This window comes from Scyliorhinus torazame, chromosome 31, assembly GCF_047496885.1.
Source record: "Scyliorhinus torazame isolate Kashiwa2021f chromosome 31, sScyTor2.1, whole genome shotgun sequence".
NCBI classification, from domain to species: Eukaryota; Metazoa; Chordata; class Chondrichthyes; order Carcharhiniformes; family Scyliorhinidae; genus Scyliorhinus; species Scyliorhinus torazame.
The window spans coordinates 25,347,440-25,361,400 of NC_092737.1; the positions used below are offsets into that span (position 1 = coordinate 25,347,440).

Genomic DNA, 13,961 nt, shown 5'->3' on the forward strand with positions numbered 1-13,961 from the left:
ACACTCCCCGGGGACCCCCTGTAAATATTGACACACTCCCCGGGGACCCCCTGTAAATATTGACACACTCCCCGGGGACCCCCTGTAAACACTGACACACTCCCCGGCGACCCTGTAAATAATAACACAGAGACAGTCACCTCAGGCCAGAATTGAAGCCGGGTGCTGAAGCTGTGAGGCAGCAGTGCTCGCCACTGTGCCACCATGCTTATGGAACTGCACAAAACCCCGTTCAGGCCACAGCGGGAGTACGGTGTGCAGTTCTGATCGCCACGTTATCGGAAGGATGTGACTGCACTGGAGGGGGTGCAGAGGAGATTCACCAGGATGTTGCCCGGGCTGGAGCGTTTCAATCTGGAACTCGCTGCCTGAAAGGGTGGTAGAGACTGGAAACCTCGCAACGTTTAAGAAGTATTCAGATAAGTACTTGAAATACCATTGGATACAGAGCTGGGCCAAGTGCTGGGAAATGGGGTTAGAATGGATAGGTGTTTGATGGCTGACGCTGACAAGCTGGGCCTCTTTCTGTGCTATTAAAACTCTATGGCGCATCGAAGGTGGCTTAGCAGGCACAACTAATCACTGACAGAAATGGATGCAGGGAGTTTCCCGAAGCAAAATGGAACGTTCCCTCCCCCTCGCCTCCCCTGTGCTTCTAGACAAGGTACTCGTAAAACCATCCAAAGACTGATTACCGTGTCTGCTGAGGACAAAAAGACATAACGGTCTTCTCACCTCCAAGACCCTGGGGATTATGTCAGCACAGACTAGTGCATTCTAGTCCTCTTTTAATACATACATCCCGGGGGTCAAAAGCATGCCTGGAACCAACCTGTGCAGCTCTGTGTGTCTGTATACCTGTGTGCTTTGAGAAAAGCAACTGAAAGTTGCTCCCCCCCACACTCACTGTAACCAGCCCCCCCCCCACACTCACACTGTAACCTGCCCCTCCCCCCCACACTCCCACTGTAACCAGCTCCCCTCCCCCACACACACTGCAACCAGCCCCTCCCCCACACACACACTGTAACCAGCCCCCCCCCCCACACTCACTGTAACCAGCCCCTCCCCCCACACACACACACTGTAACCAGCCCCCCCCACACTCACACTGTAACCAGCTCCCCTCCCCCACACACACTGCAACCAGCCCCTCCCCCACACACACACTGTAACCAGCCCCCCCCCACACTCACTGTAACCAGCCCCCCCCCACACACACTGTAACCAGCCCCCCCCACACTCACACTGTAACCAGCTACCCTCCCCCACACACACTGCAACCAGCCCCTCCCCCCCCACACACACACTGTAACCAGCCCCCCCCACACTCACACTGTAACCAGCCCCTCCCCCCCACACTCACCGTAACCAGCCCCCCCCCCACACTCACTGTAACCAGCCCCCCCCACACTCACACTGTAACCAGCTACCCTCCCACACACACACTGCAACCAGCCCCTCCCCCCCCCACACTCACACTGTAACCAGCCCCTCCCCCCCACACTCACTGTAACCAGCCCCCCCCCACACTCACACTGTAACCAGTCGTCCCCCCACACTCACACACTGTAACCAGCCCCTCCCCACACACACACTGTAACCAGCCCCTCCCCCCACACACACACTGTAATCAGCCCCTCCCCCCCACCACACACTGTAACCTGCCCCTCCCTCCCCCACACACACTGTAACGTGCCCCTCCCCCCCACACACACTGTAACCTGCCCCTCCCCCCACACACACTGTAACCAGCTCCTCCCCCACACACACTGTAACCAGCCCCTCCCCCACACACACTGTAACCAGCCCCTCCCCCACACACACACACTGTAACCAGCCCCTCCCCCACACTCACACTGTAACCATCTCCTCCCCCCACACACACTGTAACCAGCCCCTCCCCCACACACACTGTAACCAGCCCCTCCCCCACACACTCACACTGTTACCAGCCCCTCCCCCACACTCACACTGTAACCATCTCCTCCCCCCACACACACTGTAACCAGCCCCTCCCCCCACACACACTGTAACCAGCTCCTCCCCCCCACACACACTGTAACCAGCTCCTCCCCCCCACACACACTGTAACCAGCTCCCCTCCCCCCACACACACTGTAACCAGCTCCTCCCCCCACACACTGTAACCAGCCCCTCCCCCCACACACACTGTAACCAGCTCCTCCCCCACACTCACACTGTAACCAGCTCCCCTCCCCCCCACACACACTGTAACCAGCTCCTCCCCCCACACACTGTAACCAGCTCCTCCCCCCCACACACACTGTAACCAGCTCCTCCCCCCACACACTGTAACCAGCTCCTCCCCCCACACACACTGTAACCAGCCCCTCCCCCCCACACACACTGTAACCAGCCCCTCCCCCCACACACACTGTAACCAGCTCCTCCCCCACACTCACACTGTAACCAGCTCCCCTCCCCCCCACACACACACACTGTAACCAGCCCCTCCCCCCACACACACTGTAACCAGCTCCTCCCCACACACACTGTAACCAGCTCCTCCCCCCCACACACACTGTAACCAGCTCCTCCCCCCCACACACACTGTAACCAGCCCCTCCCCCACACACACTGTAACCAGCCCCTCCCCCCACACACACTGTAACCAGCTCCTCCCCACACACACTGTAACCAGCCCCTCCCCCACACACACACTGTAACCAGCCCCTCCCCCCACGCACACTGTAACCAGCTCCTCCCCCACACACACTGTAACCAGCTCCCCCCCCACACACACTGTAACCAGCTCCTCCCCACACACACTGTAACCAGCCCCTCCCCCCACACACACTGTAACCAGCTCCCCCCCCCCCCACACACACTGTAACCAGCCCCTCCCCCCCACACACACTGTAACCATCTCCTCCCCCACACACACTGTAACCAGCTCCTCCCCCACACACACTGTAACCAGCCCCTCCCCCCACACACACTGTAACCAGCTCCTCTCCCCCCCACACACACTGTAACCAGCTTCCCCCCCCACACACACTGTAACCAGCCCCTCCCCCACACACACTGTAACCAGCTCCTCCCGACACTCACACTGTAACCAGCTCCTCCCCCCCACACTCACACTGTGTGTGGGGGAAGGAGGCTGGAGAGGAAATTGCTGAGGCCTTGACAGAAATCTTTGGATCCTCGCTGTCTTCAGGGGATGTCCCGGAGGACTGGAGAATAGCCAATGTTGTTCCTCTGTTTAAGAAGGGTGGCAGGGATAATCCCGGGAACTACAGGCCGGTGAGCCTTACTTCAGTGGTAGGGAAATTACTGGAGAGAATTCTTCGAGACAGGATCTACTCCCATTTGGAAGCAAATGGACGTATTAGTGAGAGGCAGCACGGTTTTGTGAAGGGGAGGTCGTGTCTCACTAACTTGATAGAGTTTTTCGAGGAGGTCACTAAGATGATTGATGCAGGTAGGGCAGTAGATGTTGTCTATATGGACTTCAGTAAGGCCTTTGACAAGGTCCCTCATGGTAGACTAGTACAAAAGGTGAAGTCACACGGGATCAGGGGTGAACTGGCAAGGTGGATACAGAACTGGCTAGGCCATAGAAGGCAGAGGGTAGCAATGGAGGGATGCTTTTCTAATTGGAGGGCTGTGACCAGTGGTGTTCCACAGGGATCAGTGCTGGGACCTTTGCTCTTTGTAGTATATATAAATGATTTGGAGGAAAATGTAACTGGTCTGATTAGTAAGTTTGCAGACGACACAAAGGTTGGTGGAATTGCGGATAGCGATGAGGACTGTCTGAGGATACAGCAGGATTTAGATTGTCTGGAGACTTGGGCGGAGAGATGGCAGATGGAGTTTAACCTGGACAAATGTGAGGTAATGCATTTTGGAAGGGCTAATGCAGGTCGGGAATATACAGTGAATGGTAGAACCCTCAAGAGTATTGAAAGTCAAAGAGATCTAGGAGTACAGGTCCACAGATCACTGAAAGGGGCTACACAGGTGGAGAAGGTAGTCAAGAAGGCATACGGCATGCTTGCCTTCATTGGCCGGGGCATTGAGTATAAGAATTGGCAAGTCATGTTGCAGCTGTATAGAACCTTAGTTAGGCCACACTTGGAGTATAGTGTTCAATTCTGGTCGCCACACTACCAGAAGGATGTGGAGGCTTTAGAGAGGGTGCAGAAGAGATTTACCAGAATGTTGCCTGGTATGGAGGGCATAAGCTATGAGGAGCGATTGAATAAACTCGGTTTGTTCTCACTGGAACGAAGGAGGTTGAGGGGCGACCTGATAGAGGTATACAAAATTATGAGGGGCATAGACAGAGTGGATAGTCAGAGGCTTTTCCCCAGGGTAGAGGGGTCAATTACTAGGGGGCATAGGTTTAAGGTGAGAGGGGCAAAGTTTAGAGTAGATGTACGAGGCAAGTTTTTTACGCAGAGGGTAGTGGGTGCCTGGAACTCACTACCGGAGGAGGTAGTGGAGGCAGGGACGATAGGGACATTTAAGGGGCATCTTGACAAATATATGAATAGGATGGGAATAGAAGGATACGGACCCAGGAAGTGTAGAAGATTGTAGTTTAGTCGGGCAGTATGGTCGGCACGGGCTTGGAGGGCCGAAGGGCCTGTTCCTGTGCTGTACATTTCTTTGTTTGTTCTTTGTAACCAGCTCCTCCCCCAAACACACTGTAACCAGCTCCTCCCCCCACACACACACACTGTAACCAGCCCCTACCCCCACACACACTGTAACCAGCCCCTCCCCCCCACACACACTGTAACCAGCCCCTCCCCCAAACACACTGTAACCAGCTCCTCCCCACACACACTGTAACCAGCTCCCCTCCCCCACACACACACTGTAACCAGCTCCTCCCCCCCACACACACTGTAACCAGCTCCTCCCCCACACACACTGTAACCAGCTCCTCCCCACACACACTGTAACGAGCTCCTCCCCCCCACACACACTGTACCCAGCCCCCCCCACACACACTGTAACCAGCTCCTCCCCCCACACACACACTGTAACCAGCCCCTCCCCCCACACACTGTAACCAGCTCCTCCCCCCACACACACTGTAACCAGCTCCTCCCCCCACACACACTGTAACCAGCTCCTCCCCCCACACACACTGTAACCAGCTCCCCCCCACACACACTGTAACCAGCTCCTCCCCCCCACACACACTGTAACCAGCCCCTCCCCCCACGCACACTGTAACCAGCTCCTCCCCACACACACACTGTAACCAGCTCCCCTCCCCCCCACACACACTGTAACGAGCTCCTCCCCCCACACACACTGTAACCAGCCCCTCCCCCCCCACACAATGTAACCAGCTCCTCCCCCCACACACACTGTAACCAGCTCCCCTCCCCCCCACACACACTGTAACCAGCCCCTCCCCCCACACACACTATAACCAGCCCCTCCCCCACACACACTGTAACCAGCCCATCCCCCCCACACACACTGTAACCAGCTCCTCCCCCACACACACTGTAACCAGCCCCTCCCCCACACACACTGTAACCAGCCCCTCCCCCCCACACACTGTAACCAGCTCCTCCCCCCCACACACATACTGTAACCAGCTCCTCCCCCTCACACACACTGTAACCAGCTCCTCCCCCCTACACACAATGTAACCAGCCCCTCCCCCCCACACACACTGTAACCAGCTCCTCCGCCACACACAATGTAACCAGCCCCTCCCCCCCACACACACTGTAACCTGCCCCTCCCCCCCCACACACACTGTAACCAGCTCCTCCCCCCCACACACAATGTAACCAGCCCCTCCCCCCACACACACTGTAACCAGCTCCTCCCCCCACACACACACTGTAACCATCTCCTCCCCCCCACACACACTGTAACCAGCCCCTCCCCCCACACACACTGTAACCAGCTCCTCCCCCCTACACACACTGTAACCAGCTCCTCCCCCCCACACACTGTAACCAGCCCCTCCCCCCCACACACACTGCAACCAGCTCCTCCCCCCACACACTGTAACCATCTCCTCCCCCCCACACACACTGTAACCAGCCCCTCCCCCACACACACTGTAACCAGCCCCTCCACACACACACACACTGTAACCAGCCCCTCCCCCCACACACACTGTAACCAGCCCCTCTCCCCTCACACACTGTAACCAGCTCCTCTCCCCACACACACTGTAACCAGCTCCTCCCCCCACACACACTGTAACCAGCTCCTCTCCCCCCACACACACTGTAACCAGCTCCTCCCCCCTCACACACACTGTAACCAGCCCCTCCCCCCCACACACACTGTAACCAGCTCCTCCCCCCACACACACACTGTAACCAGCTCCTCCCCCCCACACACACTGTAACCAGCCCCTCCCCCACACACACACTGTAACCAGCTCCTCCCCCCACACACACTGTAACCAGCTCCTCTCCCCCACACACACTGTAACCAGCCCCTCCCCCCACACACACTGTAACCAGCTCCTCCCCCCACACACACTGTAACCAGCTCCTCTCCCCACACACACTGTAACCAGCTCCCCCCCACACACACTGTAACCAGCCCCTCCCCCCACACACACTGTAACCAGCCCCTCCCCCACACACACTGTAACCAGCTCCTCTCCCCACACACACTGTAACCAGCTCCTCTCCCCACACACACTGTAACCAGCTCCCCCCCACACACACTGTAACCAGCCCCTCCCCCCACACACACTGTAACCAGCTCCTCTCCCCACACACACTGTAACCAGCTCCCCCCCACACACACTGTAACCAGCCCCTCCCCCCACACACACTGTAATCAGCCCCTCCCCCCACAAACACTGTAACCAGCCCCTCCCCCCACACACACTGTAACCAGCCCCTCCCCCCACACACACTGTAACCATCTCCTCCCCCCCCCACACACACTGTAACAAGCCCCTCCCCCCCCACACACTGTAACCAGCTCCCGTCCCCCACACACACTGTAACCAGCTCCTCCCCCCCACACACACTGTAACCAGCTCCTCCCCCCACACACACTGTAACCAGCTCCTCCCCACACACACTGTAACCAGCCCCTCCCCCCACACACACTGTAACCAGCCCCTCCCCCACACTCACACTGCAACCAGCCCCTCCCCCCACACACACTACCAGCCCCTCCCCCCACACACACTGTAACCAGCCCCTCCCCCCACACACACTGTAACCATCTCCTCCCCCCCCCACACACACTGTAACCAGCCCCTCCCCCCCACACACACTGTAACCAGCCCCTCCCCCCCCACACACACTGTAACCAGCACCTCCCCCCACACACACTGTAACCAGCACCTCCCCCCCACACACACTGTAACCAGCTCCTCCCCCCCACACACACTGTAACCAGCCCCTCTCCCCACACACACTGTAACCAGCCCCTCCCCCCACACACACTATAACCAGCCCCTCCCCCACACACACTGTAACCAGCCCATCCCCCCCACACACACTGTAACCAGCTCCTCCCCCACACACACTGTAACCAGCCCCTCCCCCACACACACTGTAACCAGCCCCTCCCCCCCACACACTGTAACCAGCTCCTCCCCCCCACACACACACTGTAACCAGCCCCTCCCCCACACACACTGTAACCTGCCCCTCCCCCCCCACACACACTGTAACCAGCTCCTCCCCCCCACACACAATGTAACCAGCCCCTCCCCCCACACACACTGTAACCAGCTCCTCCCCCCACACACACACTGTAACCATCTCCTCCCCCCCACACACACTGTAACCAGCCCCTCCCCCCACACACACTGTAACCAGCTCCTCCCCCCTACACACACTGTAACCAGCTCCTCCCCCCCACACACTGTAACCAGCCCCTCCCCCCCACACACACTGCAACCAGCTCCTCCCCCCACACACTGTAACCATCTCCTCCCCCCCACACACACTGTAACCAGCCCCTCCCCCACACACACTGTAACCAGCCCCTCCACACACACACACACTGTAACCAGCCCCTCCCCCCACACACACTGTAACCAGCCCCTCTCCCCTCACACACTGTAACCAGCTCCTCTCCCCACACACACTGTAACCAGCTCCTCCCCCCACACACACTGTAACCAGCCCCTCCCCCCACACACACTGTAACCAGCTCCTCCCCCCTCACACACACTGTAACCAGCCCCTCCCCCCCACACACACTGTAACCAGCTCCTCCCCCCACACACACTGTAACCAGCCCCTCCCCCCCACACACACTGTAACCAGCTCCTCCCCCCACACACACTGTAACCAGCTCCTCTCCCCACACACACTGTAACCAGCCCCTCCCCCCCCACACACACTGTAACCAGCTCCTCCCCCCACACACACTGTAACCAGCCCCTCCCCCCCACACACACTGTAACCAGCTCCTCCCCCCACACACACTGTAACCAGCCCCTCCCCCCCACACACACTGTAACCAGCTCCTCCCCCCCACACACACTGTAACCAGCCCCTCCCCCACACACACACTGTAACCAGCTCCTCCCCCCTCACACACACTGTAACCAGCCCCTCCCCCCCACACACACTGTAACCAGCTCCTCCCCCCACACACACACTGTAACCAGCTCCTCCCCCCCACACACACTGTAACCAGCCCCTCCCCCACACACACACTGTAACCAGCTCCTCCCCCCACACACACTGTAACCAGCTCCTCTCCCCCACACACACTGTAACCAGCCCCTCCCCCCACACACACTGTAACCAGCTCCTCCCCCCACACACACTGTAACCAGCTCCTCTCCCCACACACACTGTAACCAGCTCCCCCCCACACACACTGTAACCAGCCCCTCCCCCCACACACACTGTAACCAGCCCCTCCCCCACACACACTGTAACCAGCTCCTCTCCCCACACACACTGTAACCAGCTCCTCTCCCCACACACACTGTAACCAGCTCCCCCCCACACACACTGTAACCAGCCCCTCCCCCCACACACACTGTAACCAGCTCCTCTCCCCACACACACTGTAACCAGCTCCCCCCCACACACACTGTAACCAGCTCCTCTCCCCACACACACTGTAACCAGCTCCCCCCCACACACACTGTAACCAGCCCCTCCCCCCACACACACTGTAATCAGCCCCTCCCCCCACAAACACTGTAACCAGCCCCTCCCCCCACACACACTGTAACCAGCCCCTCCCCCCACACACACTGTAACCATCTCCTCCCCCCCCCACACACACTGTAACAAGCCCCTCCCCCCCCACACACTGTAACCAGCTCCCGTCCCCCACACACACTGTAACCAGCTCCTCCCCCCCACACACACTGTAACCAGCTCCTCCCCCCACACACACTGTAACCAGCTCCTCCCCACACACACTGTAACCAGCCCCTCCCCCCACACACACTGTAACCAGCCCCTCCCCCACACTCACACTGCAACCAGCCCCTCCCCCCACACACACTACCAGCCCCTCCCCCCACACACACTGTAACCAGCCCCTCCCCCCACACACACTGTAACCATCTCCTCCCCCCCCCACACACACTGTAACCAGCCCCTCCCCCCCACACACACTGTAACCAGCCCCTCCCCCCCCACACACACTGTAACCAGCACCTCCCCCCACACACACTGTAACCAGCACCTCCCCCCCACACACACTGTAACCAGCTCCTCCCCCCCACACACACTGTAACCAGCCCCTCTCCCCACACACACTGTAACCAGCCCCTCCCCCCACACACACTGTAACCAGCTCCTCCCCCCCACACACACTGTAACCAGCTCCTCCCCCCACACACACTGTAACCAGCCCCTCCCCCCACACACACTGTAACAAGCCCCCCCACACACACTGTAACCAGCTCCTCCCCCCACACACACTGTAACCAGCTCCTCCCCCACACACAATGTAACCAGCCCCTCCCCCCCACACACACTGTAACCAGCTCCCGTCCCCCACACACACACTGTAACCAGCTCCCCTCCCCCCACACACACTGTAACCAGCCCCTCCCCCCCCACACACACTGTAACCAGCTCCCGTCCCCCACACACACACTGTAACCAGCTCCCGTCCCCCACACACACTGTAACCAGCTCCTCCCCCCCCCACACACACTGTAACCAGCTCCCGTCCCCACACACACTGTAACCAGCCCCTCCCCCCACACACACTGTAACCAGCTCCTCCCCCCACACACACTGTAACCAGCTCCTCCCCCCCACACACACTGTAACCAGCCCCTCCCCCCACACACACTGTAACCAGCCCCTCCCCCCACACACACTGTAACCAGCCCCTCCCCCCACACACACTGTAACCAGCTCCTCCCCCCGCACTCACACTGTAACCAGCTCCTCCCCCCACACACACTGTAACCAGCTCCTCCCCCCACACACACTGTAACCAGCTCCTCCCCCACACACAATGTAACCAGCCCCTCCCCCCCACACACACTGTAACCAGCTCCTCCCCCACACACAATGTAACCAGCCCCTCCCCCCCACACACACTGTAACCAGCTCCCGTCCCCCACACACACACTGTAACCAGCTCCCGTCCCCCACACACACTGTAACCAGCTCCTCCCCCACACACACTGTAACCAGCTCCCGTCCCCCACACTCACACTGTAACCAGCCCCTCCCCCACACACACTGTAACCAGCTCCCGTCCCCCACACTCACACTGTAACCAGCCCCTCCCCCACACACACTGTAACCAGCCCCTCCCCCCACACACTGTAACCAGCTCCCGTCCCCCCACACACACTGTAACCAGCTCCTCCCCCACACACTGTAACCAGCCCCTCCCCCCCACACACACTGTAACCAGCTCCTCCCCCACACACACTGTAACCAGCTCCCGTCCCCCACACACACTGTAACCAGCCCCTCCCCACACACACTGTAACCAGCCCCTCCCCCCACACACACTGTAACCAGCCCCTCCCCCCACACACACTGTAACCAGCCCCTCCCCCACACTCACACTGTAACCAGCCCCTCCCCCCCCACACACTGTAACCAGCCCCTCCCCCCACACACACTGTAACCAGCCCCTCCCCCCCCACACACTGTAACCAGCTCCTCCCCCACACACACTGTAACCAGCCCCTCCCCCCACACACACTGTAACCAGCCCCTCCCCCCACACACTGTAACCAGCCCCTCCCCCCCACACACACTGTAACCAGCTCCTCCCCCCCACACACACTGTAACCAGCTCCTCCCCCACACACACTGTAACCAGCTCCCGTCCCCCCCACACACACTGTAACCAGCCCCTCCCCCCACACACTGTAACCAGCCCCTCCCCCCCACACACACTGTAACCAGCCCCTCCCCCCCCACACACACTGTAACCAGCCCCTCCCCCACACACACTGTAACCAGCCCATCCCCCCCACACACACTGTAACCAGCCCCTCCCCCCCACACACACTGTAACCATCTCCTCCCCCCCACACACACTGTAACCAGCCCCTCCCCCCCACACACACTGTAACCAGCTCCTCCCCCCCACACACACTGTAACCAGCCCCTCCCCCCACACACTGTAACCAGCCCCTCCCCCCACACACTGTAACCAGCCCCTCCCCCCCACACACTGTAACCAGCCCCTCCCCCCCACGCACTGTAACCAGCCCCCCCCCACACTCACACACTGTAACCAGCCCCTCCCCCCACACTCACACTGTAACCAGCTCCTCCCCCCCACACACACTGTAACCAGCTCCTCCCCCCCACACACACTGTAACCAGCTCCCCTCCCCACACACACACTGTAACCAGCCCCTCCCCCCCACACACACTGTAACCAGCTCCTCCCCCCACACACACTGTAACCAGCCCCTCCCCCACACACACTGTAACCAGCTCCTCCCCCCACACACACTGTAACCAGCCCCTCCCCCCCACACACACACTGTAACCAGCCCCTCCCCCCCACACACACACTGTAACCAGCCCCTCCCCCCCCACACACTGTAACCAGCCCCTCCCCCCACACACACTGTAACCAGCCCCTCCCCCCCCACACACTGTAACCAGCTCCTCCCCCACACACACTGTAACCAGCCCCTCCCCCCACACACACTGTAACCAGCCCCTCCCCCCACACACTGTAACCAGCCCCTCCCCCCCACACACACTGTAACCAGCTCCTCCCCCCCACACACACTGTAACCAGCTCCTCCCCCACACACACTGTAACCAGCTCCCCTCCCCACACACACACTGTAACCAGCCCCTCCCCCCCACACACACTGTAACCAGCCCCTCCCCCCCACACACACTGTAACCAGCCCCTCCCCCCACACACACTGTAACCAGCCCCTCCCCCCACACACTGTAACCAGCCCCTCCCCCCCCACACACTGTAACCAGCTCCTCCCCCACACACACTGTAACCAGCTCCTCCCCCACACACACTGTAACCAGCCCCTCCACACACACACACACTGTAACCAGCCCCTCCCCCACACACACTATAACCAGCCCCTCCCCCCCACACACTGTAATCAGCCCCTCCCCCCACACACACTGTAACCAGCCCCTCCCCCCACACACACTGTAACCAGCCCCTCCCCCCACACACTGTAACCAGCCCCTCCCCCCCCACACACTGTAACCAGCTCCTCCCCCACACACACTGTAACCAGCTCCTCCCCCACACACACTGTAACCAGCCCCTCCACACACACACACACTGTAACCAGCCCCTCCCCCACACACACTATAACCAGCCCCTCCCCCCCACACACTGTAATCAGCCCCTCCCCCCACACACACTGTAACCAGCCCCTCCCCCCACACACACTGTAATCAGCCCCTCCCCCCACACACACTGTAACCAGCTCCCCCCCACACACACTGTAACCAGCCCCTCTCCCCACACACACTGTAACCAGCCCCACTCTCCCCACACACACTGTAATCAGCCCCACTCTCCCCACACACAATGTAACATTTAGACTGTGGGAGGAATCCGGAGAACCCAGAGGAAAACCATGTAGACATGGGGAGAATGTGCAAACACCACACAGACAGTAACCCAATGTCGGAGTCGAACCTGGGATTCCGACGTTGTGAGGCAGCAGTGCTAACCGCTGTGTCGCCTGACAGCTGCTAAAGGATTCCCTTTATTTACTGGAGCCAAACCCTTTATGATTCTGATGAGCTATTTCAAATGGACTCTTGGTCATAAGTGAATTGATTTGGTTAATAAATGAATGAGTGAGAATTGCAGTGAAGAGTGAGATTTGCAGTGGAAGAGAGAGAATTGCAGTGTGTCATGAGAATGTCACTTTAAGAAATATTTGGCTGCTCATGTTACTCCAGTGATGTCAGAGTGTGGGTGGAGCTGAGCTCTTGCTCGGCTTTTTAGTTTCACTTTGAGAAAAGCTTGGGTGTGTCTGTGTCTTTTTGGTTTCGTTTTCATTGTTGGAGCTGAAGCCAGACAAAGCAGCTGTACTGCTGTTCTCTCTGCCATGAAAAGACTGTCTCTTGAACATTTGGCAATTCAGAACTATAAATGTTCTGAGTAGTGACTTTAACCTGATGTGCTTCTGTTAAAGGTTATGTTTTTTGTAAGTCTTCTGGATGGTAAAAGGACAGCATGCGCATTACTCTTGTTGAACTCTTTGGGGGTTGTATTTGAATTAATGGTTGCTAAGATGTTCACTATTTGCTGTAAAAAGGTTGACTTGAATTAATAGAATAAACATTGTTTTGCTTTTAAAAAATAGTTTTCCATTTCTGCTGCATCACGCCTGTAGAGTGGGCCGTGTGCTCCCCATACCAAAATCTATTAAACGTTGTGGGTCAGGTGAACTCCGTGAATCACTTTGGGGTTCTCTACACCCTGGGCCATAACATGTGGAAGACTAAGAATTGCAGTGGAAGAGTAAAAACTGCAGTTGAAGAGTGAGAAGGGCAGCGGAAGAGAGAGAATTCAAG

At 58.6% G+C, this 13,961-nt stretch overlaps 1 protein-coding gene across 1 annotated transcript in view; it reads left to right on the plus strand.

Annotated features, from left to right (window-relative positions):
- Positions 1-576: 576 nt before the first annotated feature.
- LOC140404764 (serum amyloid P-component-like) overlaps positions 577-13,961 on the plus strand; it is a 61,421-nt gene continuing 48,036 nt past the window's right edge. Inside the window, exon 1 of the mRNA XM_072493482.1 lies at positions 577-664. Coding sequence (XP_072349583.1) covers positions 592-664 — 73 coding nt within the window. The 5' untranslated portion in view covers positions 577-591. The remainder of the gene's footprint in view (positions 665-13,961) is intronic.